This window comes from Aulonocara sp. 'chitande type north' Nkhata Bay, linkage group LG3 (assembly GCF_057382095.1).
Source record: "Aulonocara sp. 'chitande type north' Nkhata Bay isolate Kocher_YH1m ecotype deep benthic linkage group LG3, A_spYH_male_GT1.1, whole genome shotgun sequence".
Lineage (NCBI taxonomy): Eukaryota > Metazoa > Chordata > Actinopteri > Cichliformes > Cichlidae > Aulonocara > Aulonocara sp. 'chitande type north' Nkhata Bay.
The window spans coordinates 27711181-27736860 of NC_141346.1; the positions used below are offsets into that span (position 1 = coordinate 27711181).

The 25680-nt window shown below is 36.3% G+C and overlaps 2 protein-coding genes across 5 annotated transcripts; one reads left to right on the forward strand and one right to left on the reverse strand.

Annotated features, from left to right (window-relative positions):
• Positions 1–1718: 1718 nt before the first annotated feature.
• On the forward strand, positions 1719–25381 carry LOC147334955 (inter-alpha-trypsin inhibitor heavy chain H3-like). Of its 2 annotated transcripts, XM_086286865.1 has the most exons (24): positions 1719–1843; positions 2592–2752; positions 2870–2974; positions 3659–3821; positions 3929–4039; positions 5165–5293; positions 5433–5549; positions 5665–5833; positions 5924–6034; positions 6574–6755; positions 6852–7031; positions 7125–7246; positions 9879–10117; positions 11338–11391; positions 12587–12622; positions 13158–13175; positions 14112–14159; positions 14485–14550; positions 14998–15105; positions 15259–15427; positions 15810–15958; positions 22006–22015; positions 24899–24973; positions 25064–25381. In XM_086286865.1, exons 1-24 carry the CDS (start codon positions 1772–1774, stop codon positions 25176–25178), a joined length of 2709 nt encoding a protein of 902 aa, XP_086142991.1. In that variant the 5' UTR covers positions 1719–1771; the 3' UTR covers positions 25179–25381. The 2 variants fall into 2 exon arrangements, with proteins under 2 accessions (XP_086142991.1, XP_086142990.1); XM_086286864.1 differs by lacking the exons at positions 22006–22015; positions 24899–24973.
• LOC147334956 (uncharacterized) lies at positions 16159–24659 on the reverse strand. Of its 3 annotated transcripts, XM_086286929.1 has the most exons (7): positions 24611–24659; positions 23707–23775; positions 23260–23331; positions 19283–20297; positions 18510–18662; positions 18070–18159; positions 16159–17594 (listed from the first exon to the last, which is right to left on the reverse strand). In XM_086286929.1, the coding sequence occupies exons 4-7, from the start codon at positions 20285–20287 to the stop codon at positions 17286–17288; spliced, it is 1557 nt and encodes a 518-aa protein (XP_086143055.1). In that variant the 5' UTR covers positions 20288–20297; positions 23260–23331; positions 23707–23775; positions 24611–24659; the 3' UTR covers positions 16159–17285. The 3 variants fall into 3 exon arrangements, with proteins under 3 accessions (XP_086143055.1, XP_086143056.1, XP_086143057.1); XM_086286930.1 differs by lacking the exon at positions 24611–24659 and having other exon boundaries at positions 23707–24034; XM_086286931.1 differs by lacking the exons at positions 23260–23331; positions 23707–23775; positions 24611–24659 and adding an exon at positions 20622–22576.
• Positions 25382–25680: the final 299 nt, after the last annotated feature.

Sequence of the window (25680 nt, forward strand, 5' to 3'; positions counted from 1 at the left end):
GGCAAGCTACACCAGCGCTTGTAATGAAAAGAAGAAGTTTGTATCTGCTTGTAACCTACAGGCTGGTCACCTCGTATGTGTAAAAATAACCCTTAGTGAAAAAAGTGCCGTGCCCGTATTCAGAAATCAGGCCTAAATAATTTTATTAAAACACCCTCGGAAGAGGTATTGTGTGGGAAAGAGTTTTCTTCTTTTAGCATCTCTTTTACAACAGGGGAGCATTAGCAGAAACGCTCAATAGACAGAAAAACAGAAACCCTAAAAGAAAACGGCCTCGTTTTACGCACATCAAGAAGGAGTCAACAAGCCCTCTAATCGTTATTAGGGTTTTCGTGGATGTACATTGTCTCATCCTGGACTGTGGTGCTGACACTCACCAGTCCTTGGCCTCCTTCCTTCTGCTTAGCGTACAGCCTCAGGGTGCTGGACTTGGGTTGAAACCCTCCATGCATGGTCAGGAGCTTTCTTGTCTTGATGTCAGTGGCTTCTATCTCCTGCTTTGGCCAGCTTACTATCCCAGCCCGGGCAGGGCGTATGTGTTGATAGCCTGGATCTGGTTCTTGACTCCTCAGGACTTGCCTGACCCTCTGCAGGTAATTGGTGGTTGCTGCTTGCCTAGCAGTGTCTTCATTGTTTCCATTTGCCTGTGGGATGCCCAGGTACTTGTAGCTGTCCTCTTTGTCTGCAATGTTGCCTTCTGGTAGTTCAATCCCCTCAGTTCTAGGCATTCCAGGATCCATATGTGGGGCATTGAGTCATAGGCCTTCTTGTAATCAATCCAGACAGTGCACAGGCTGGTCAGTCTTGTCAGTATTTTATTTTTTAAAAAGGACTTGCTGGTTTGAAAGTCAGTATATTACAAATCCAATCATAAGAAATCCACTCTGGAAAAATAAGTAAATACATACACAAATAAATGTAATTCTGGACTAACTGTCATGTGACTTCTAAATTTGCTATCACTGTCTTGGGTTTTCTCAGCACTTTCCTCACCTTGAAAGATTTTTTTCTTCTTTAAAAAGTTAGAAATACTTGAAGTATATACATTTTTGTCAATTTGTCTCTTTCATTTAAATTGACCAAAACAGTATTACCTATCTGTTAGGAGAAAACTCTGTAAAAAACCCAGGAGAAATAAAGACACAATGAGACAAAGTTACTTTCTTTGCTAAACGTGTACACGGGTGAGCTGCTGAGAACAACTCACACCATGCACAGTGGCTTGGCATTTTTTATAGGCACAGAGCACAGAGACAGTGAGAACAGGATAAGAAAATAATAAACAGATAAAATAAACAACTCCATATGTGGTACTAGTCTCGTCAGCAGAGAGCTGGGAGAGAGCTGTGAGAGATAAAACAATCTAAAACAATATGTCCCAAAACAATATGTCTTTGCTGGGAAAGTCTAAAAGGATAATTCTAAACTAATCTAACCATAGACAAAGGGCATCTTTGTACATTTAAAAGAAGGTAAAGAAACATAGAATCATTTTTCCTGTAACACTATCACAGAAAAGATTCTTGTGGTGACAAAGTCCTTGTGATGTGCACAGGTTTGACCCTCAATGTCAACATTAAAGTTTACAGAAACTGCCGGATTTCTGGTAAATTACTGCTTTGGGGGAGTATTTTGTGTGGGTGGAAGGTGAAAGAGGAGGGAGAGAAAGTGAAGTTTGCCCTTTAAAAAAAATATATGTACACAATAATGTTGTCCATGTTTGACTTAAAAAGACAGTTTCAGCTGTGTTTGTGCTCTGCTAGGAGGCATCATGGGGAGAACTGTGGTGCAGCTCACCCTCATTGGGCTGCAGCTGGCTTTGACTTCCACACTGCTAAACAAGGTAGGGTCAAAATACATAAACGGCCATAGCACCACTTTAAAGATCCATAAATTTAAAATTAAATATACACGGTTAAATAAATAGTTTAAAAGCCAAAAGCTAAAGAAAACAAATTTTTTATGTACCTCTGCAATTAATATTTCACAGATAATGAGCTATCTGAGATGTTCGATTGAATATTTTGTGTCTCAGCATCTTTCTGTCAGTTCAACAACAAACTCTGTGGATTGAAGGTTCTTGTGACAATCCTCAGGATTATTTTATTTTGTTCATGTGCTGTGTGTGTACAAGTCAGCTGACACATTAACACTGGCAGTTGCGCATTACTTTGGAGACAAAAAGAAGGATTGGGGTAAGATGAAGTGTTCTGCTAAGCAATATAACATCATGTAATGTCCCATGAAGTGAAAGAATTCTAACTGTATGTGTTTGTATGTCTTTCTGTGCATCCACAATCAAGATCTCATTTTAATTGTTTGAGCTTGTTATTTGATGATGGTGTTGATTGGTTAAGGTAAATTTGGCTTGTTTAGTTGTTTGAACTATGGAAACATGTGTTGGATATTTCTAACAACTCCCATTCTGATGCATAAAAAGTAAAAGTATAAATGTAAGTGAGTGTCATCCTCTTTTGAGTGTGTGCCCTGAACACTAGATGAAAACTAATTTTAGGGTTTTTGCAGGGAGACCAATAAAATTCCACTGAAACCAGCCAATGAGATCGGTTAACCCTGTCGTTTTTTCTCAGGATGACTGGGACGTCTACAGCTTTCACATCAACTCCACAGTGACCAGTCGTTATGCCACCACTGTCATCACAAGCCGTGTGGCCAATCGTATGGACGAGTCAAAGGAAATTGAATTCCATGTTCGGATTCCCAAGAATGCCTTCATCAGTAAATTCCAAATGTATGTGAAGTTAAAGTGATCTGTAACCATCCAGAGACATTTGTAAATTCTACACTGAAGAACAAATTGCCTGATATTTAGTAGTTTGTACACAAGGGCTTTCTTGGTCCTCTTCAGGTTTATCGATGGCCAAGTTTATGATGGTGTTGTGAAAGCTAAGGAGCAAGCTCAGCAGCAGTACACTGAAGCTGTGTCCCGTGGTGAAAGTGCTGGGCTTGTCAGGTATTTAAATTCATTAATTAACTTACAGGTTTATGTGAAAAAATTCTCAGTAACATTTTTTTTAATGTCTTCTTCTGTATCTTCAGTTCTCTAAAATTAATTTTGTTTAACTGTGTGAGGAGGAAAAATCCTTTTAGCAGGGATTAAAGTGAAACAATGACATCCCGGGTTGCACAGCTCAGTAGGCTAGATTAAAAAGTTAAATCTTACATGTCATATCCTCATTTATTGTAGATATTTTAAATCAGATATTGAACCAATTCATGATGTTTTGCTGAATTCTGTTGTTCTGAAAGAGTGTACAAAACAATTTAAGTGTATTAAATTAGCCACAGGCTATAGCTTACATATGTTTGTACACTTTTGAATGCAGTTGTCCAAATCCACAAAGAGCAGTGAAAACTGGAATAGTAGCGCAGGTTAGCTGAGCACACTCTTTACACAAAGAAAAAATAAAAAAAAAAATAAAAAAGTTCACAAAAGGGATTAGTATGTGACTTATTACAAAGTAATTCTTTTCCCCACACTACACTGCATACTACCTGATCTTAGGGGTCCCCCCACCTGCCAAATATCACTTTAATCCTTGCTTTTTAGTCAGTTTACTCAAAAATCAAGTTTGTTCTTCAGGAATAACTGATTTTTAAATGCATTTATATGAAATAATTATTGTTTCTGCTACAGTTCTGTAGGGAGGACTCTGGAGGAATTTAAGACCTCTGTAACTGTGGCTGCTCACAAAAAGGTCACTTTTGAACTCACATATGAGGAACTGATGAAACGCACACATGGCAAGTATGAGCTGCAAATTCATGCTCGACCCATGCAGCCTGTCAGAGACTTCAAGGTGACTTCCATCTTGGTATCTGTTCAGTGATTGTTTAGGAAAACAATGCTGAGATAAGACCACACATGATCAGATCTTCTGTTTTATTTTATTATACCTGTTCCCAGGTGGATGTGTACATTCACGAGGAAGCCGGCATCAATTTCATCGATGTGAAAGGAGGCCTGAGCACCAAAGCCCTCGCTAATGCCATCACCAAAACACATGTTAATAAACAGGTACAGTTATAACACAAATGTCAGTTTTATAAACACTAAGAGTCACAGCAATAAGAGGAAGCCTAGAAAAAAATCTATGCATACAGCAAAGAGATGTGGCAAAGGAAAAGGCTCTTAGTGGGTTGTATGTGAGGCTGGACACTAAGAAAGGAGAAAAGGACTTTGAGATTGAGAGATCAAACTGGAGAGAATGTGCAGCAGGTTAGCGTAATAGGTAATGTATTAACAAATGAAGAGAGTTTGTTGAAAAATTGAATAAATAATTTGAGGAACTGAAGAAAATGAGACAGAAAGGAGTACAGATGGAGGAATGACAGTGAATCATGAAGTGCAGAGGATTAAGGAGGAAGTTAGGGCAGCTACGAAGAGGATAAAGAGTAAAAAGCCAGTTGATTCACATGACGTATGATAGATTGCCAAGTAGAACTGTGGGACTGCATGAGAAACAGTGATGTGTGTCGCTGAAGTGACAAATTTGTAGTGAGGAAAGGTGGAGAAGAGGAATGAACGTCGGTAGAAACAAGAACCATGACAGAATGCATGTGTGTGAATGAGAGATAGAAGAAGATAGTGATTACAACTACAAATTTTGTTAATGCAGTACCAACTGAATGCTCAATGATCACATCTGTTAAATACTGATTTCAACTGTCCCTGTGTGCTGTATCATATCTCTGGTATTAAGTGACATAATGTAATCGAATCCTACAGTATTTGCATTGTTGTTTTGGGTCATGTTAGTCTTGAACTATTGAAGTCTTCCTGTGCTATATATGTCAGAATGTTGAGCAATTCCCCACTTTTACTCATAATAATGAATTCTGATTTTCTTTTAATATTTTATGCATTAAACACATTACAAGACTTTTATTGAACCTCAGACAAAAAACTCGGGAGTTTAATGAGATAAGACAATGGTTTAAATTGTTTAAAAATCACTGCATTTTCTCTTTATTTCTAATCTACAGTGTCCAAACCTTTTGGTAACAATGACTTGTATATGCACCTTTTAGATTTATCAAGCCAAAGCAATGAGAAGTACAGGACAGTGTTTTGACAGAAATTAAAATCACTGACCTCTCACTCGATGAAGAGTCTAAAGAATACAATTATTTCTGTTTCTAGGCATGGGTGTATTTCTATCCAACAGTGGATCAACAGACAATGTGTGACAACTGTGGAGAGCAGGGTATGAATGGAGATCTGGTTATTGTTTATGATGTCAACAGGAACAATGGATTGGGAGACATCAAGGTAAACCCTGATCAATTAGCAATTTACACACAACATAAAACTGCATGGGCCAGAAAAGGTTTTTCAAATCAGTACCATATCCTTTGTCTGGCTATTAAATAAAAATTTGACTAAAGCAATCTTTTTTCCTGCTCTTTAGAAATCTGCTGGGTACTTTGTTCATCACTTTGCTCCATCCAATCTTCCCCGAATTTCCAAAAATGTCGTCTTTGTTATTGACAAAAGTGGCTCAATGCAAGGCAGAAAAATAGAGCAGGTAAATGGTTTAAAGGGTCTGCTATGTCTATCATTTACGAAAACACTATTTCTTTTAATGTCTTTTTTAAATCTTCTATAAAAGTCTGTAATGTGTAAATGCTGTTTTTGCCCAGACTAGGATCGCGTTAATCCATATTTTGAATGACCTGGCAGAAGATGACCATTTTGGTTTGATCACTTTTGATGGCAACATTTTTCCCTGGAAATTGGAACTTGTTCAGGCCAACAGTAAAAACGTGGAAAGCGCCAAAAACTTTGCACGCAACATTCAAGCTGGAGGATGTGAGGAGTTGCAGAAATCAGTATATATCTTTTAATATCAAACAGTTAACAGAATAATTATAGTACTGAAACTTTGTTGTTGACTTTCAGACACAGACATCAATCAAGCACTGCTGCAAGGAGCAAATATGCTGAACACGCATGACAGAGAAGGTTCAGCATCAATCCTTATACTCCTCACAGATGGACAGCCAACCAAAGGTTATAACAAATGACACCTGTACAAAAATGTGCACAAATACTTCTGGACTTAATGATTTTAGTCAATGATTTTATTGTGATTTCAATAAGGAGAGATCATTTGAAAGACCTGAACATGGTTTAATGAAGAACAGTTTGAGATCTGGCGATAAGACTTTGACAAATCAACATGGCAGAGTGGAGTCCAGTAACGGTAGGACAGGACTTCTCAGAGTCTAGATGCAGAGGTAGATGTAGGATCTCCAACTAGGTACAAATGAGGAGGTACTACAAATGAGTCTGAAAGGCAGGCTGATAGAAGAGCACTGAGAGCTTTAGCACTTGTAGAAGGCAGGCAAGGCTGGAGTGATGATGACAGCATGGAGTTTGGACAGTATGTGTGATGTAAAGAATACATTTGCAGCACAACACTCAAGAATGCAGGGAGATTAATGAGCACAGATCAGCTATTCAATATTTTCCGTTTTAGGTTTTTCTTTTATCAAGTGTGGGATTCCATTGTTTTTGAGCTGAACTGACTGTGTCTTATGTATTTTCAGGGGTGACAAATCTGGAGAAAATACAGTCAAATGTAAGAGAGGCTGTTGCAGGCAAATTCCCAGTTTACTGTCTGGGTTTTGGTTTTGATGTTGATTTTGAGTTCCTTAAGAAAATGTCGCTGCAAAATAACGGTGTGGCACGACGGATTTATGTAGACTCAGATGCTGATTTACAGCTGAAGGTATTTTGTATTCTTCCAACCACATGATTTGAAATCACTACAGATTTAGGAAGAAATTAGCATGATTTGTATCATGTCCACACTGTATGTAAACAGGGTTTCTATGAAGAGGTGGCAACTCCTTTGCTGACAGATGTGACAATGATCTATGTGGGTGGGACCAATCTAACCCAGACTAACTTCAGTCAGTATTATAATGGTTCTGAGATTGTGGTGGCCGGACAGATCACAGACAATGACACTGAAATCTTCACACCTCAAGTTGTGGCTATTTCGGTAATGTTTGATCTAAGATATTTATCAGCTGTAATCTTGTGAAAGTTTTTTTTCCCTGCATACTGACATTACAATATATTTTAATTATGACAGAGTAATAGAAGGTTAGTATTTTCTGACCCAAATGGCATTGTGGAATCTGGTGGAAGTGTGTCTGATGACCTTATCCAGAGAGTTTGGGCCTACCTCACAGTTAAACAGCTTCTGGACAAAGAGTAAGTACCATATATGCCATCTTTTGTCATGGTCCTGAGTCCGTGACTCAGTGATTTTGTGTTTAGTGTATTTATTGATGTTATTATTATTATTTGTGGGCTGTTTTGGGATGGTTTGTGTTTTGGATACTGGGTTTCTGGGTTTGTGCTCCCTCTGTTGGTCCCTGGTGTTAGTGTTCCCCTGTCTCGTCAGGTTAATCAGGTCCAGCTGTGTCTCCCACCTGTGTGTGATTTCCCAGTGTCCCTCTGTGTATTTATAGGCTGTGTCCCAATTAAGAGACTGCACGCTTGAAGTACGCGCACTACGCGTACTATGTACGTGCGTACTATAAGTACGAGAAGTGCGGAAGTGAGAGGCTTGTGAAATGGGACGGTATACGCTTTGTTGCGCTGTTCAGGTTGCCTAGCAACCATGATACTAACCTAACGAGACACGTTACATACAGCTTTGTTTGACAGAAATGAAGGAGAAAAATGTTTTGTTAGTCATTCATTTTTGTCATGACATCACTTTGATTAGTTGAGTATCTGAGGCTGAGACCACGGGACTGTAAAACATGATTGTTGGGCTTCATTTCTGTGCTGAACAGTCATTTAAGATTAGTTAGTAAGTAACAATTAGTTAATGTTGTTCATGAGACTAAAGTCATCTCACTGTGGCAATGTAAATATAATATGGCCAATATTATAGTATTGTGAGATTATTATGAGATATATATATATATATATATATATATATATATACATATATATACACACACATATATCACTGACTTTCAGCTTGTTGTGTTTGTGGATATATGACTGACTTTAATTATTACACATTCGCACATAAACAAGTGACGTCATATTCAGTATTTTTGACAGTTCACTCTTCGGCCGCTCCATCTTATTAGGGAAATTCCACATACATAAATGTAAATTTCAAAACTCAACCCCATCATTTAATTTGTTTTTGATTGAAATTGAATATTACTTAAACTCTCTTAAATTAACCTCCAATAAAAAAGGTTTATCATTGATTGAAATTCATTCAGAAATGTTTAACGAATGAGCTGTCACAACTTTCAAATAAAAAGTTGTTATGAAGTCTGTCACATTCCCCCCCTTTTTTCTTTTTTTATCCTTTATTTATTTATCCTTCTTATTTCATTGTACTGTATATTGTTACTCCTATTTGCCTTGTATGTCTACTGTACAAACTGAACTGGAATGACTGACTGTTCGCTTTATAAGTTCAATAAAGTTTGGGGGAAAAAAAACAACCTCTTCGGCCGCTCCCTTCTGCCGTATTTTGCGGCAAAATTATCCACACCCACCGCCGCGCTATGAATTGTGGGATATATGGGACCACGAAGCGTGCACCGGACCACGCTTGATATTTGAGGAAATCGACGGCGCATTTGGAGTATGCATTTGGAGCACACTTCGAATTGGGACAGCCGTCGTCGCGTGGCTGTGACGTAACCACACTTAAAATGCGTACTTCAAACGTGCAGTCTCTTAATTGGGACACAGCCATAGTGTGTGCCTGCCTGTGTTCCTTGTCGCGTCGTCTGTGTTCATCCTCTGTGTTACCCTGCGTACTCTGCATTAACCTCTCCGTGACTCCTCTATGTGCTCTCCCTGCAGTCCTCCTCTTGTGTTTCAGGTTTGCCGTTCTATAGTTTAGTTTTCCCCAGTTTAGTTTATCCTTAGTTCTGTTTTGCCATTCCCACTTTGTGTTCTGTTTTCTGTAAATAAATCACCCTGCATCTCAAGTAAGTGCTGCATTCGAGTCTTCCGTTTCCACACATCACTCGGCTGCTGTCCCAGTTGTGACATCTTTCTTCTTGTGTTATTTCCTAATCAGCTACTTTTTAAAGGGCAGCAACACAAATTTTTCTCTTCATTAACTGTTGAGTGCATAACTCATCTGGGATATTGGATAAGGCCCATCATATATTTCCCTGAAACTCAAGGTAACGTCTTTAGATCATTTGATGTGACTTGCAGTCCAAAAGGCAAAAGTTTGTTTGGTCAAAAGTAACATTAATAGTTACAATGTAGCATGAATTTATGGGCAAAGAGAAGGATAGTTGTAGTTTCCTTTCTTTCCATCCAAGATTGATCATGTTTGAAGAACTCAGCAACCATTTTAAAATGTTTTCCCTGGCAAGAAACAATTTGTCCACTATAGAGTTTTGAATCTGCTTTCGAAGTTGTGTACTTATTCATGACATAGATGGCATCCCACGGTCTCAACAACTAAGCTGCAATTTACAAAACAAGTTAAAAATCTAAAGCTACAACAAAGACAGGATATTATGTTTACTACAGCAGCAGAATACAGTTAAAATTCGGCATCTTGGCTCTAAAGTCAACTCTCCCACAAATATGTTCTCATAAAAAGAAGGCAGGATGTTTACATAACAATGAGTTTATCTATTGTTTCCCATGTTTCTATGTCCATATTAGATTCCACTAAAATGTTCTTTAATTTTCCAAAGTTGGGACTCAAACTGTAATTTTAAATTGCCAGGGAATACCTGGGGACATGGAAGAATTAAAGATACATAAATATGTGTAAATTACTTTATCATATATTACTACTAAATCAATCATTATATTTACTTAATGCTTTATGACACAGGCTCCAGTTATCTGGACCTGAGAAAGAGCAAGTGAAGAAGGAGGCTTTGAGTCTCTCACTGAAGTACAGCTTTGTGACGCCGCTCACATCTATGGTTGTCACAAAGCCTCTGGGAGAGACAATACATGTGCTTCATAAACCCAAGGAAAGTGAAGCACCACAGAGAGGGAAGCCCCCTGGACGTCAGTCCATTTCAAGACACCGTGGTACTTCTACTCGTCACAGGAGCGATAATGTTGGTGAGCAGCACAAACAAAGACAATGCAAAACGAGTAGTATTCATCATGACGTTTTCTTTTAATTGTTAAAAATTATTTTCATTATTATTTCATTATTTTCTCTTCCTAAATGCAGATATTTACATTTCTCACTGAAAAAATTAAATACTTAAAAAAACTCTACACCAAAATGACATTAAATATATAGCATGAGTTTGCTTTTTTGGTAATTATGACTGTACACCACCAAAAGTTTTAGCTTTAATTCTAGAGGTTTAACAAAAACACTTTAACTGTTTAAGACTTTTTTTTCTATATTTCATATTTTTGTTTATGCACAGAAATATGTCTCAAAGTGTTACAAATGTGTATAATATGATCCACAAGTGTAAACACAATGACATTTTCTTTGTCTATATTATGTGTGACACATTAACACACACACAAAAAAAAAATAATTTCTCCTTATAGTCTCAGAAAACTATAAACATTTTCCTGTATAAAATGAGTCCATACTGCACAGGGACAGCTTTACTACATCAAGATAAACAGTGAGGGTGACTACACTTTGATGACACAAATTTGGATGTCAGAAATTATTACGACCACTCTGAGCAATTGCATTAGATACAGAGCAGCTGCTATCTCAGATACAGTACCGTGGCCTATTAAAGAAGATGCCATTTGTTTATGAGCCATCTCACTTCAACTTTGTCAGCCAGCCTCTTTTCCTTCAACTTTTTAGCTGCACAAGAGGCAAGCTACAGACCAAGTCCACCAGTAGCAAGAAGTCAAGTTATTCTGATTATTAATTTTTTTATAATTATAAAAGCACAATTTTATTGCACTTAAATTATTAAGTTTTTTTTGTCAGTCTAAGCACTTTTGACCATCTCAAGGGTTATCTAATGTGATATTAGCTGAGAGCAGAAATATTCAGGATTGTTCTGTAAGCTAACAATAATGTCAGGCTGCTGTTAAGGTTTGAGTGAGTGAAAGCGATTATACGTGTACTTTTAGACATTTTGTGCACAGGAAGGTTTTTCTAAAAAGAGAAAATGATCAGAATAGTTAAAAACTTAACAGTTAAAAAGCTAAGTTAAAAAAAATATATGTAAATGATCAATATTTATTCAGGTTTGGTATTTAGGTTAGTGCACATTTGTAAAATTGTTTTACATTTGATTGAAATACTGGCATGTTTTTTTCCACATCAATTAATTCTTTTTTTTTCTTTTCAGCAACAACTGCTGCTGAGAGAGCCTTTGAGCACTGGTTCTCCTCACTTGATCCAGGTACTCTGTTAGGATAGAATTAAATAAAATGCATTTTTCTTTTTATAGAGATAAAAATGTAAAAAAAAAACCCACATTACCATAGTTAAGTATTCATTTTGACAGAATACAACAGTTTAACAACTGACTCTTACATACTGTACCTACATGCACATTTTCAACCTCTACTTTTTAATATGGTGTTTTCTACTTTAAATATTGAGACATTTTATTTCCCTAAAAATGTAGTTTAGTATAATATGAGAACCCTTAACTTAGTTTTAAGTACATTTTTTATGGCAATGGGAAAAAATGAATACATAGCTACCATCTTGTACTACTGAATATATTATACAATTTGATGGTATAGCATTAAACAGCAATACCCTACAGTTAATACTTAATGGTTAATTAATTCAAATAGGATTAAACACATTTTCATTATCTGACTCATCAGTTAAATTTCAAACATTTCCCATAAATGTATCTGAACCTTCTCAATAAATATTACAAAAATGTTTCGTAGTTTTCAGCATTACTCCTCCTTAGTATGCCATTTATAAATACAGATATAATATTATGACTATGATTATTACTTGTACTAGCAGTGACCATGTATATGTAACATGATTTCTGTAGGGTTTTGTAAGCCTTACAATTTTTTGTGTTCAAACCTTCCATGCAAACCCTCTCTTATGCCTGCCTTTGTTGAAAGTATTTCTTGGAGCTACATTAGTTTAATTTTTAATTTTCATTTATTTTAAATTTTCTAATCCAAATTTCTTCAAATAATAAAAATAATAATAATAATAATAATAATAATAATAATAATAATAATAATAATAACAATAACGATAATGATAATGATAGCTTCTATCATCATCGTCAGTTTGCTCCATATGCAATTCCTGCTTTAATTTGTTTTTCAAAAAAATTGTTTGGATTTACAAGAGGAAGGCACTTAGTTTATAACTTGATTAATTCATGAAACCTTTAGGCCATTTGAGTAGTTCATTATTATATACATAGCTGGTTATCTGATTGTTCAGGTTTTCTCTGAATTATTGCAGTGTCTTCACCTTACAATACAAAGTGCCCTGATGTTGATGTGATTTGGTGTTAAATTAAATTAATTAATTAAATTGATTTGACTATAAATGTAAATGTGATGCTTATTTCTTGCTTTCACGTGATCTTTTTGCTGTTCTTCTTACAGGAGAAATTATAGATATGTTACAATTTGTTGATGGAGGTATGATATGACACATGCTGCATACTATATTCTGATGTACCAACTGAAAAGATTTATACTGAATATTAAACTAACTGAAGTACAAATAAACCTTTGAACTAAAGCTACACTGAAATGAGCAAGTACAGCTAGGAAAGTAACTTAATGAATTGAAAAACATTTTTTTTAATTGAGCTGGTAGTGTGTGTGTGTGTGTGTGTGTGTGTGTGTGTGTGTGTGTGTGTGTGTGTCTCACAATATTTCAGTGCAGCAGTATGATGAATTCGTGGAGATAGGAGTTAACACTGGTAATTCTACAGTTTGATTCTATAGTGGGAGGCAGATAAAGTACTACTTGAATGTGGCCAGTAAGACCAGAAAAAAACACTGTAAATGTCAGTTCATTTTTTTATACATCACAGAAATGCTAAACATTTTTGCAGAATTTTAGTATTAGTCTAATGTGTTTGTTTTTTTTGTTTGTTTTTTTTTATTACTACGACTAATTTGAAATTGCAAAGTAAATTAATCGCTGTTTGTTTAATCTTTTTTTCAGACAGAGGATTTTACTTTTGTGAGTATTTGGAATTTATATGTTTTTCAGTCTTTTGTGATTTAAAAAAAAAAAACTCTCATACCTGTGCAATCTACTGTTGACAGTATGGAGTTACATATTTTTTTTTCAATTTAAAATTTATCTGACTTTATTTTCTTTTTTAATCCAGATTTACATTATGTATTTTGTGTCACTTAAACATTGTGCTGCATGTTTTTGCTACATTTTGTTTTTACTTTGCTTTTTTGAGTAAAACATGTTTCTATCATTTGAAAATGCATAAAAAGTAAGTTTAGTTTTTATGTGGCAAGATGATATAAATCCTTATTTGACAAAACATTTAAAGGATTGTTGTGGTTTATTTTAGAGAGTAAGTTTTTTGTGAGTATAGTAATAATAGGGAATAGTGATCCTAGTAATTCAAATACTACACTACCATTAAGAGATTTCCCACTTAAATTTATTACACCGCTAAAATATCAAATGCTTAGACTAAAAAAAACCCAGAATATTCCAAAGTAACATGAAAAAAAAATCATATGAATTCAAAAGTAGTATGTAGTGACAATAGGGAAAGGAAGAAGAGAACCCAGAGCAGTGGAGGTATGCTCTGGAGAAAATTCAGTAAACAACAGAATACATTTGTATAAATGAGAGGTAAAGACGTGTAACAGTGAAGCTGCCAGGAACAGATGTAGTGAAGGTGGATAAGTTTAAATTACATAACTGAAAAATTGCTTATTAATTGTTCTTCTACCTCACCTGTTTTCATAATACTATTTGGTTTTGCATTGAAATCAGGTTTATGAAATTGTGTGGATGTGTCTCTGCTTCAGTTTTTTGCTGGAAAAAAGAGTATTATATGCTATATTTTAGAGTTGTTTCTTTAAAGATTTTCTAAATTTAAAATGGTAATTTTTTAAAGAAATTAATGTATTTAATTCTAACATTCAGCCTCGCCCACTGGATCTCGATCCCACAAAAAACGACCTACTTTAAGAGGTAAATGTCTTTTTTTGTCGTGTACTGTAGTTCACAGCTGTTATTTTCTATTTCTATATATGTAACACCAACCAGTGTTCAACTAATAAGGAACTGGAGAAGCCTCTTCAGTCATTCTAATAATTGAATTATCTACATTTACATCGTAGGTTGGGTAACAGTTAAAACTTAACATATCTGTTGAGTGTTTTGCTGTAATGCATCAGAAAATGTTGATGTTTATTACACAAATATATTCCACAGCCATACAATAAACTTTAACTTTTTTTCTTTTGGCTTTGCAATATTAATGTATGTAACTAGCATTGTGTGAATCTGTTTACAGAAACTTTCCTTGATATATTCATACATCATTATTCACCTCATGGCAATCCTCTGCAACCAAATTATGGTACTGTATTAAATACATATTTTAATAATAATTTTCTGAAATTTTTAAACATCCACATTAGGCATTACCCACTTTAACAGAAATTTGAACCTACAATAACATCTAATGTGCCAGGCTCAAAACTCTTATTTAATTCATTTATTTTGTTTTCTTTGACAAATTAGAGTAAAAAAATATTTTCAATTACATTGTTGTTTTTTGTTTTGTTTTAACAATCACATAATACATGAGAAAAACAGCTAGGATAAAACAAACACCTTTTTAGGAATGAAATACTCCATAAGTCAGGCTCTATATTTTATATGTAATAACAAATCCCTCTTTCAAAAACCTTCAAGATTGTACATGTTAATGAAACTGAAAACGAGTATGCAAGTGCTTGATTTTTGGCTAAGAGAAAAGTCAAATTTATATCTCCATTCTAACTCTGTATCTATGTATCTCTAGCTCCTCTTCTCCACAGGTTTTTGTTAAAAGCTGAGAATCAGACTGTTCCGCTGTGCTTTGATGTCAGTGGTGCTCTCAGCCTTAAACTTCTTCATCATCCCAGCAGGGGTCAGTAGTCTTCAGTTTCGCTGAGCTAATGAACTCTTGTTTTTGTATTTCCTGTGAAATAAAATTTCATTATTGGTTCTACCTCATCTCCATTGTTATAACAATCCTCCAACTTGTGGTGTGGTTTTGAGTTGCACTTCTCTTTTGTGCTAGAGCTGTTTGTGAATGGTGAGCTTGATTCAGTTGCAAATGGAGGTTTCAAGAGAATTTTCATACACTTCAAAACTAACCAGCATTTCGAGATTGACACCAAAGGGGTCACTGTACGAGATGGACAGACAGAAACACATCACACTGGACAGGATCTGGTCACTGCTGGAAGGTGATTTTACACTATAATCATCAAGGCTACTCAATACTACAATACTCTCAGCATTGTGTACAGATGTGTGCCCGTATTCACATGTGGTTAAATGAGACTTGCATGGTATTTAATGGCTTGAATTACTTTCAGTGACTCAATTCACGAATCACAGTATTAGAATATTGGAATTTGATTAACATATTTCCTACTGTATGTTATACTTACCTTTCTAATACAGGGTAACATCAGCAGGGCTAAAATCTGCCAAAATATACTTGAAACCTTAACGACATATATATATATATATATATATATATATATATATATATATATATATATATATATATATATATATATATGTATGTATGTCAAATATTTATATATTTATATATTTTTCCAGTGTAACAATGATTATGCGCAACAATGAAATAGACATTGCAGCAGGAGACATGCGCCTGGTTATTTTAGTTCATAAGAAGAACAGCATTAAATTCCTTTGGCCAGTTTTAAGACAGCATCCTTCAGCCAACAACACTGATGGACTTTTAGGTGAGTGAAAAGTTCTTTTTTTTTTTTTCAAATGTTGTATACCATTACTTGTGAAGTGTGTGCAGCATTTGCTTGCATCATATTATTATTACAAAAGTTTGCACCCAAAGGTGGTGCTTTCTGTAAAAAGAGCTTGTTGTGTGGATATTCAATGTTTGTTTGTTCTCACGTTCTTTTTCCAGCTCTAAAGTCAGCACACTGAAAAAAATATGTTGTTGGATTTACTTAATTCAATGGTGGACATTTGTTGCACACAGATGCTTTGCTTTGGCAGCAAATGAAAAAATTGTGTTAAATTAACACAAGTTATTCACTTTCAATAAACCTATAAATTTTGTGTTGATAAAATGTGACTGAGACATGTTCTGTTGAAGTAATTTGAAGTCTTGGAATATTTTATTCTTACATAATTTTCTCACTTTAATCCAACACTATTGAGTAACTTTTACCCAACACTAATTGGTCACTTAAATACTACACGTTATCTTCGTTTAACAATGTGTTATTATATTCTAGTATCAAGTACACATTTTTTAATGTAAGCTTTATAACATATTGCACTGTTCTCTTTCAAGATGGTAACCTGAGTGGGGAGAAAAAATAAATAAACTAAAAGGTCTAATATCTATGCCATGATTGACTTGACAAAACACAGAAAAACACAGGTTACCTTTTTGAAAGAGAACAGTAATACAAAAAATTCTGCTTAAGGTTTTAAGATTAAATGAACAATTACAATTGTAAATAATTTAACATAATGTTAGTTACCATTAACTCTAAAATTACTGGATTGGGAAACACCTACCTATTAACCTTATCATTAACATTATGCATTTTGCCCTAATTACTAAAAAAAGAAAAAAATACCACTTGCAAGTCAAAACCTTTATTAAAGAGCCACAGAAATAACAGTGATAGAGTGACTTAAAAAAATTTAACAAATACAAAAAAAGTTTCAAAAATTCCAGCAATGATCATACTGAAACATCTTGGTTTAAAACATAAAACCATCAAAGCAATCTTACACCAACTAAATTAAACCTAAAATGCTGTTTCACATAGCCATGATGGGACTATTTGGGGTGAACAATCCTACATTTCTTCACTTTTAAAAACAAATAAACCAAAATCTAAAAATGCTGCCAATTAGAAAACTTGAACAGAGAGCAAAAAGGAAACAACAAAACCAAGCCAGGCCCCATCTATATGGCATTTACAAAGTACACAATAGTGAACACTGATTTGTCGTTGATATCGAACCTCCAAAATGCAGGAGAACAAGTGAGAGAGCAAACCACCTCACATGCCGAGCAACAGTGAACTTTCTTTACATGAGCAGTTTTGTCTTTAAATTTTGGGCTTTTCTTGAGAGCAGAGTTGCATCCAATTCCATTACCACCTTCTGAATGACCTCAAAGGTGTAGCGGAGCTGTGATGGGTAACTCATGTTCAACGAGTAAAACAGTCCAAAAAGCATGGCAACTGCAAGGGCCACACTATCCAAATCCTGAAGAACCACCACACCCTCGATGATGATGCCAACATCAGGACAGTCATTGCCTGGCGTATCTCTGGAGACATAAATGCCCACCGTTGTTTTCTCTATAGCAGTCAGTGCAGTGGCCTCGGTCATGTCCTGGTTAAAGATAAAACATTTCTTTAAGATTCCTTTTTTAGACAAATCCTCTTTTTTACATTCAGTGCCCTGTCATGCTGCCATTCATGATCTGTTTCTAAACGAAAAAAACAACAACAACAAATAGAACACACACACACAAAGTTTTTTTTGTTTTTTTTTTATTTCAAATGAAGGGCATTCAAGGTCTACATTAGTCTTTTGTTAGAAAGTCATTGGCCCACCAGCAAGCCAGGCTATGTCACTCAGAAGAATTTAGATTTTCTTTCAGCCTCACAGTTGGGCAATTTTTTTTCCAAACAAAAGCGATGTAGCGAACAAGTTTAACCTTTTGTTTTAATCTCAGTGTTAGAATCTCTTTGCCATATTATTAAAGAGGACTACTAGGCCTGCCTAGTCCAAGGAGAATTAAATGGCTATCTGAATACATTTTGAAAAACGTTGCAAAGCCACAATCTACTCATAAAACACTCACCATGTACTCCTGCACCAAGATGTCAGGATTTTCATTCAGATAGAAGCACAGTCCTTTGATGAGGGACTCCCTTCGAGCATCAATGTCATCCTTAAGAATTATAACAAAGAAAAAAAATAGATAAATTTTCAGTAGCATAGAAGAAAGTGATCAAAGACAGTGTTTTTGAACCAGTCATCAACATGCAACACCAGCAAAACAATTTTCAAAAGTTTGACATGATTTTTAGGGAGTGGACTAAATAGTTTCCAGATCATATAAAAAAGATCAATTTTTCACAGTGGGACACTAAATGCATGACGAAAATGATAGGGTCCTTTCAGTAGAATTGGTACTCACAAGTAAAAGTTGAGCTTTGCAAAGGATGCAACGTATAAATCTTTTACTGACCTAATGCAATGCATATACACTTTGTAGTTAAATAATTTAAAAGTTCTTACTGTCATCATGGCAGTTACATCCTTTATCTTCCTGCCCTGCTCCCCTGATCGCGTTGCAAACACTTTCAGGAGACTTTCGGAGAGATAGTCAAGCTGCGACAGAAACCTTGACTGTAAAGTCATGGTTGTGATGCGTTTGAACTCTGCGTTTATCTGAAACAACATGAAATTATTTTCAAATAATGGCTGGTATAGAGCATAGTTCTTCATCTGGACTCTGCTATGCAATATATGGACACACATCCTAATAAAGTCAAGCACTCCCATATGAAAAAGAAATAGAAAAAACTTATTAAAGACTTGCATCAGATTTGGCTTGCTTGATATAGTAAATCACATAAGACTTATATGATTTACTCATGAAAGTGGCCACTTTCATATATTATTTTAGTAAGTATCCAAAAGTTTCATTTATATAATTTTTCAAGGGATCTTATATCTGTTTTCTCTCATGTATGCTTTTCATACAAGTTTCACAAAAGACAGATACAAACTTTAGAATATTTATATATATCTTTTCCATATGGACTACCTTTACACATTAACACATCTATGACACAACTAGTTAATCCTCTTGAGGCAGGCGTTGCCGATTTGCAACAGTTAAAAACTAACAACCTGATTACCCCACATACATATTTTATGAGGTTTTTTTTTTACTCAGAAGTACCACTGCGGGACTTGGTTGTGCATTAGCAACAAAAACTTAATTTGAGCCTGAGAGGGTTAATGCATTTTTTTTTTTGCTGTCCTCTTTTCCGTACTTAAATTACCTCTGCTGGGAAGAAAAGAGCCGGCCATCTCTCTTGTACATTTCTGATCATGGGAGCATCAAAAATGACTTCTTGTCTTCTCAATGCATATGTTCTGTTCATTTTATCCATGACTGTCTCTCTGTTGTTGCGCCTCTTCACATCGGAAAGGAGTTCAACCCTCATCTTCTCAAGGGACTGTTCACTTTCTCCAAGTGGAAAAGAGGGGCAGTAATCCACTTCACCCCTCTTTGGTCGCTTAACGGCAGAAGCAGGGGAACATTTCTCAGCTGGCTTATTTTTCAAAGAATTCACACATACTTCAGGACATCCTATTTTGCGGAGATTTGTGCGGTAGTTTGATAACTTGTATTTGAGGCTCAACTTCCATCCCGCATAGCCACTGTGTGAGCCTTTTTGTTTTAAACATGGATGCTTCAGGATGAGTGCCTCTGCAACTTGGTCAAACTTACTGTCTGTGAGGTAGACTGTGTGCTTGACTACCTCCTGGATTAAACCCTCCAAAATGTCGGACTTCAGCTTTGGATCAGGGATCAGCAGCATCCCATTTTCTTTGAAAGCTACATGGGCCTGCGCAAGCTTAATTTCAGCATCATATGTGAAATTGGGAATGCAGAACAAATCTGGCCACGAAGACCGTGATGATGTAGACTCTGGAGATGAAAGAGTCACGGTGCTGTCACCAGAAGTAGATGTGTCATCAAGAGCACTGGTTGATGGAAAAGAAAATGTGTCTTCACCTTGGTCTTGAGGTTGGAAGGATGTGTATACAATTTTGATTGTCGCTTTGTCTTGGATTTCTTCCATTGAAGTTAAGTTCACAAACTCGTTGCCAAAAAGTGTGTCCATGAACTGCAATCGGAAGGGTTCCATTATTTTGCACTGAGTCTTTATTTCAGCTTCCAGTTCAGCAACAGTTGAAGGCAGACCAGCAGAAATCATGACCCTCTGACTACTGTCTGGTCCAAGGATAACTCTGAGAATAGCTGGAGCTGTCATGTTCATTCTTCACTGTCTGTTAGGAAAGAATAGGAAAATGTAATTACAATCAGTTTTATAACAAACCTCATATTTTATCATTATAACACTAATACAACTTAACTCTGAGAAAAAACAAAACAAAACAACACCAGTTAGTGTGCCCAAGGTATCCCATACACATTTATATGTGACAGCACCGTGCACCGTGCACACTTTTTCAACAGTCCTTCCTTTTCTTTAATCACATCCACCAGTGCATGATGTTACCAATTCCATCACGATTTCCCACGCAAACAAGGTTAAACATGGAGGTACAACATACTTATCACCCAGCACAATTGTTTTTAAATGATCTTACCCAAAGACACAGATTGATCTCTTCAAGGTCACCATCTGCATACCTCCAACTGCATAGGCAGCCAGTGGGTATTCATCAGCCAGTTCCGAGACTTCCACAAGAGCAAGTTCTCGTGCCGGAGATGGAGTCAGCTGAAAGGCTCCATAATGCTCACAATACCATCCACACAGCAGTTTTAACACAAAAAATAGTCCCTGCTGCAAAATGCATATTTGATGGATTTCCCCAAATTCAGGCAAGCCACCACAAGAACCATATGCCACTATCATACCAGGCCTGTATTGTATTCCCTTCCTACAAACATTTTTTGCAATGTGTATTTCAGATACAAAAGGATTTCTCTGTTTGAAAGCTTGAGCTAGCTCTTCCTTTAAAACATCTAATGGGACAGTGGATGCTTCTGACACATCCAGCAGTGGTTTATCAATACTTGGAGAGGACAGGTGATAACCAATCATAAACTGATGCTTCACAGCCAAAGACAGAGGGACGTTTTTAAAGCAACTGGTGTGTTTCATAATCTTTTTAAAGAAACTGTGCTTAGCCTCAAATCTAATGGTCCAAAGTCCCACGAGAGGCCCAAAAAGCTGAATTAGTTGTGGGTAATGCTCTATGTAGTGGTGTTTAGGCAGCAATTTGTTGTTAGGAAACACCTCTTGATACCTTTGTCGATGATCTGAAATTTTGCTCTCAAGGTAAGCAATAGACTCTTCACTGTGAACTGGAGAAACCACTAGCTCAACAATCTGTTTTAGATCCAACAAGACCTGCCATACTGGCTCATGTTCAGGGATTTTGGGGCCTATCAGAAATGGGAGTAGTCTTAACAAGCACCAGTTTTCATGGGCATTGCCCCCTATGGTTTTCCTGCTTGAAAGATTTTGTGGCAAAGTATGAGGCTTATTGGTTTTGTCTGTCCACTTGTATGGGAAATGCAATATGGAATTGTTTATATCATCCAAGGAGATATACTTCTTTGATATCAGTAACTTGAGGCAATGTGCTATTTCAACAGGCACAATGCCTTCAAAGAGATCATGGGCAATGTCAGGAGGGTAGCCACTGACAACATGAAAATGAGAAAGTGCTCCAGTAAAAGGACAGCCTCTTTTAACTCCAAAATAGCTAGTGCCACTATCTATGGCTGCTCTGACATGGGTTTCATGTGTTTCTTTTGTTCTGAGAATGAAAGTTCCTGACCTGACCTCATGTGATTGAATGTCTGAAGCAGTTGCTGTACAAAAACGACAAATGAAGGGGCCTGTAAAGTTCTCAACAAAGCCTGCTATTCCATGTGCTCCTAAATTGTCAGCAGCAATAATCTGCACTGTCCCCTTCAGAGATTTGTCCAGTTGAGGGACAAAAATTCCATCAACTTCCAAAGACCTTAGGTCGTGTAATAGGGGCTCTAATACCTTGTCATACCCAAATGATTTTACGTTGTCAGTTTTGCACAAAATGCACAGGAAAATTGAGGATAAATTAGAATGAGAATCTGGGGGTAGATTATTCAGTACCCAGTACACAGCACAAAGTTTGTGAGTTTTGCGGGAGGTGCCCAAAGGGTTACAGACCTCAAAGTCATCAGCATACAAAGTTATGGATAAACTTAGCTCTTCCCCTGAAAACAAAGTATTTTCCTTACAATGCAGACCATCCTTATAAGACCTGTACAATATTTCTTTTCCTATCAAAGTCTCCCTTCGTGTTTCATGAATTCTAACTATCTTGTCCACAATATCTTTCCTACTCAGCAGCACTCGCAGGGATTCTAGGATGGGAATATACTGCAATGTTTTGTTTTCTTTCACATCTAAAATATATTCAACTGGTTCAACAACATTAAAATTTTCCTTGTAATATTGATTACGTTGATATGAAGAACTCAATGGCCCACCCTTTTCTATGGCCTTATTTAGAGGATTTGCTAACCACAGAGAAGTAGTGATTTCCTCTATGACAGCTCTGTCAACTTGAAGGTTGTTCTTCTTAAAAATGTCCACTAGAACACCTTCAGCATGAGATTTTGAGAGACAGTCGCTTAAGTGATGAAGTTCTACCAAAAAATCATTAATTGCTCTGCTTGGTACATTAGAAAAATGTTCCAATTTTAATAAAGCTGCTGCCAAACTGTGCTCAATTACATTGGGGAGGTTATGTGAAGCATCAGCACTGCTACCAGGCTGAGCACCCTCACCAATGTGTTCATCAAAGGTACTGGAGGCAGATTCTGGATAAGCAACTGTGTCTGATACTACTATTCCTGGTTTAAGATTTTTTACTGAATAACACCTGTGTTTCCTACTCTTGTGGGATCTAAAAGATCCGAAGACGTTTGTTTTGAATTTGCAGTCCAAAAACATACAAGTTACAACCTCATTTTTCTTCAAGTGGGCATTAATGTGAGTCCAGTAATCTCTCTCAGACACAAGATCCTTACAAGAACACAAATGACAGCTAAATGTACATCCCTGTGACTGATGACTATTTTTAACAGCGTGGCATCTATTCAAATGAATTAATAGTGCATTCCATGTTTTAGAACTGCATGGACAGCTTGCATGAACACATGGAATACGATTATTATTTCCAAAGTGCCTATGTCTCACTCGATAATGTTTCAGAATATGTGACCTACTTGGAAAAACTGAAGGGCAGGTCTTACATTGCCACATTTACTATGTCACTGCAACACTTCTAGCACCATTCACTGTAAAAGAGAAAATAAAGAAGGAGTGAGGTGTAGTGAGGACAAAATGGTGTTTGATATTTCAAGGATGCATTATTGAATGAAGAGAACAACAATGGGAAGGTATACACAACAGTAAAAGGATGAACCCTTAAATCTAATGATGACTCTCTAAATTACGTATGACAAGCAATTCACAAAGTGTAATATTAATAACCCAATTTTTGGACAGAGTTAAACAAATTACTGATTGCAAAGAGATTGCATAAATGATAGCTGTACTTAGAATTCATATATTTAATAGTGCTTGAGTGTACTGTACTGCATATATTTGCATATTATCGGTATCATAATTAATTACGAAAACTTTGACAAAATACAATGTCACGTTCTTACCACAACAACTCAAACCCCCGATCCAGCAGCTTACTTCAAGTGAAATGCGAATAGACTTTGTCTCTCAATCTGCAGCAAAAAAAAAAAAAAAAAAAAAAGGCGTTGAGGGGCGTAAGCTAACTTAATGCCGCCGATTACATTAGCAGAGGTGGTTTGATAGTCAAAGGCTACGTCACACTGTGCGCCACGTTATTGTTTCGGTGAAATGAATTTCTACAATACTGTTAATTCTACTCTCTGCAGTGCTTAAATGCTTACATATACACACAGTTACTGTCCCTCCACACATACGACTTGGTTCCGCTTCTATGCCCCAGCTTTGTTTACTTTTTCCCACCGAGGCTTCTAGACTTCTGATTGGCCAACATTTCTGCACGGTTAGGCATATATCGCCACCTGCTGCTTTGGGATGTTCAAAGCAGCAACAAAAGTCGCCTTGAGGCGACTTTTGTTGTGATTTGGCGCTATATAAATAAAATTGAATTGAATTGAATTGAAATTGAAATAATAGCGTTTTCCTTCATTTCTGCCTTTATGTGTGGACGGGATTATTTTTTAAAACGAAAACGGAAAATCTCCGTTTTCAAAAATACCCGTGTATGCGTGGACGTAGCCAAAATCTCACCACGGTGCAATACACACTGTTGAATAATGTAACTGAACAGTCATTTTGCAAACTAATTGAAATTCAAGACCAAACAATGTTAGAGTTAAGTTAATTGCAACTTAACGGCTCCTTGTCAAAAAAAAAATTCAAATGAAAACGCGCCAATTCTTTATTTAACGTTAACGTTACATGGTGACACACTATACATTAAACCACATTTGGGTGTAATTTTGAAAATATTCATTCAGAAAATCAACATATATACCAAAAAAAAAGTAGTGGCAGGCAGCAACTTACCAAAAAAGTAGTGGCGGGCAGCACGACGTTACTGAGATGGCGGCAGTCCTCACCCACGATCAAAAGAACGCAAGATGAAATTACGTGCGATATCGCGAGATTTGACATTGCTTCATTATTGTCTTACTTCACTTGAACGTGATATGAACAAATTAATGTACCTTCTCTGCATATCATGTAGTTTCTACACTAAATAGTTACACCTAACCTTAAAACATGAGGTACTTGTGTTAAATACACGCAAGATGCTAATATAAATCCAAGAGATGGCCAGTCCCTTTTTTTCAGTGCAGTTTATGAGGAGGTACAACAAGTTGCAACTACAAAACTAAAGATTAAAAACCAGGAAATCAATGTTACTAGGTACATATCGTTTTTTGTTGTTGTTTATGGTATTTACCATATTTTATTATGTAAACATAAATGAAATTTTCCCCTCCCTTTCTTTTGTAGCGGCAATGCCAATGACTATAGCATTGCCTCTCCTCTCATGATGAACTGCTGGCTCACATCTGCTGACTCTGCCTTGCAGAGACCACTGGCCGATTTCATTGTTCCAAAACTTTAACTGGAAACAGTGAAAAAATATTTCATTTAAGAAGAGAAATTGAAAATACTTGCAACACCTGCTTCCAGCATGAACAAATAAAAATATCTTGGATTGTTTAATGACTCACAATTTTCATTTTATTGAAAAAATGTGTATGAAGTCAAACTAATACATCCAACTGTGTGAATTTCATTAAAAATAAAGATGAATGTCACGGCGGCGATGATGTGTGTGGCGTTTATTTACATAGTGGCAGTGGCAAAAACAGGAAGCTCTTATTTTTCTCTTCTCTCCGCGGAGCATCGGCCGCATCGCATCTGTTACTGTAGACAGTGATGGGGGTGTCACTGATCACCGATGAGGACCAGTCGCTGCTGCCTCCCATGCTTGTGGCGTCGGGAAAGCAGATCTCTTCCCCATCCAAGTACAGAGGAACGCAGGGTTGCAGAGTGAAAGGTTCCATCTTGTCTGTGCATAGAAAAGTGTGTGCCAGCCCCTGTGATTTTATTCTTCTCCCTCC

Bases quoted from the DNA above. Each gene is read 5' to 3' on its own strand.
- LOC147334956 (XM_086286929.1), bottom strand. From the start codon at position 20,287: ATGAACATGACAGCTCCAGCTATTCTCAGAGTTATCCTTGGACCAGAC. The intron at 18,663-19,282 runs GTAATTTAAGTA...ATGTTGTTTCAG, and splicing joins CTCTTTTCTTCCCAGCAGAG to ATAAACGCAGAGTTCAAACG. The intron at 17,595-18,069 runs GTGAGTGTTTTA...ATCTTTAACCAG, and splicing joins TCTTGGTGCAGGAGTACATG to GACATGACCGAGGCCACTGC.
- LOC147334955 (XM_086286865.1), top strand. From the start codon at position 1,772: ATGGGGAGAACTGTGGTGCAGCTCACCCTCATTGGGCTGCAGCTGGCT. The intron at 2,975-3,658 runs GTATTTAAATTC...TTTCTGCTACAG, and splicing joins GAAAGTGCTGGGCTTGTCAG to TTCTGTAGGGAGGACTCTGG. The intron at 7,032-7,124 runs GTAATGTTTGAT...TAATTATGACAG, and splicing joins CTCAAGTTGTGGCTATTTCG to AGTAATAGAAGGTTAGTATT.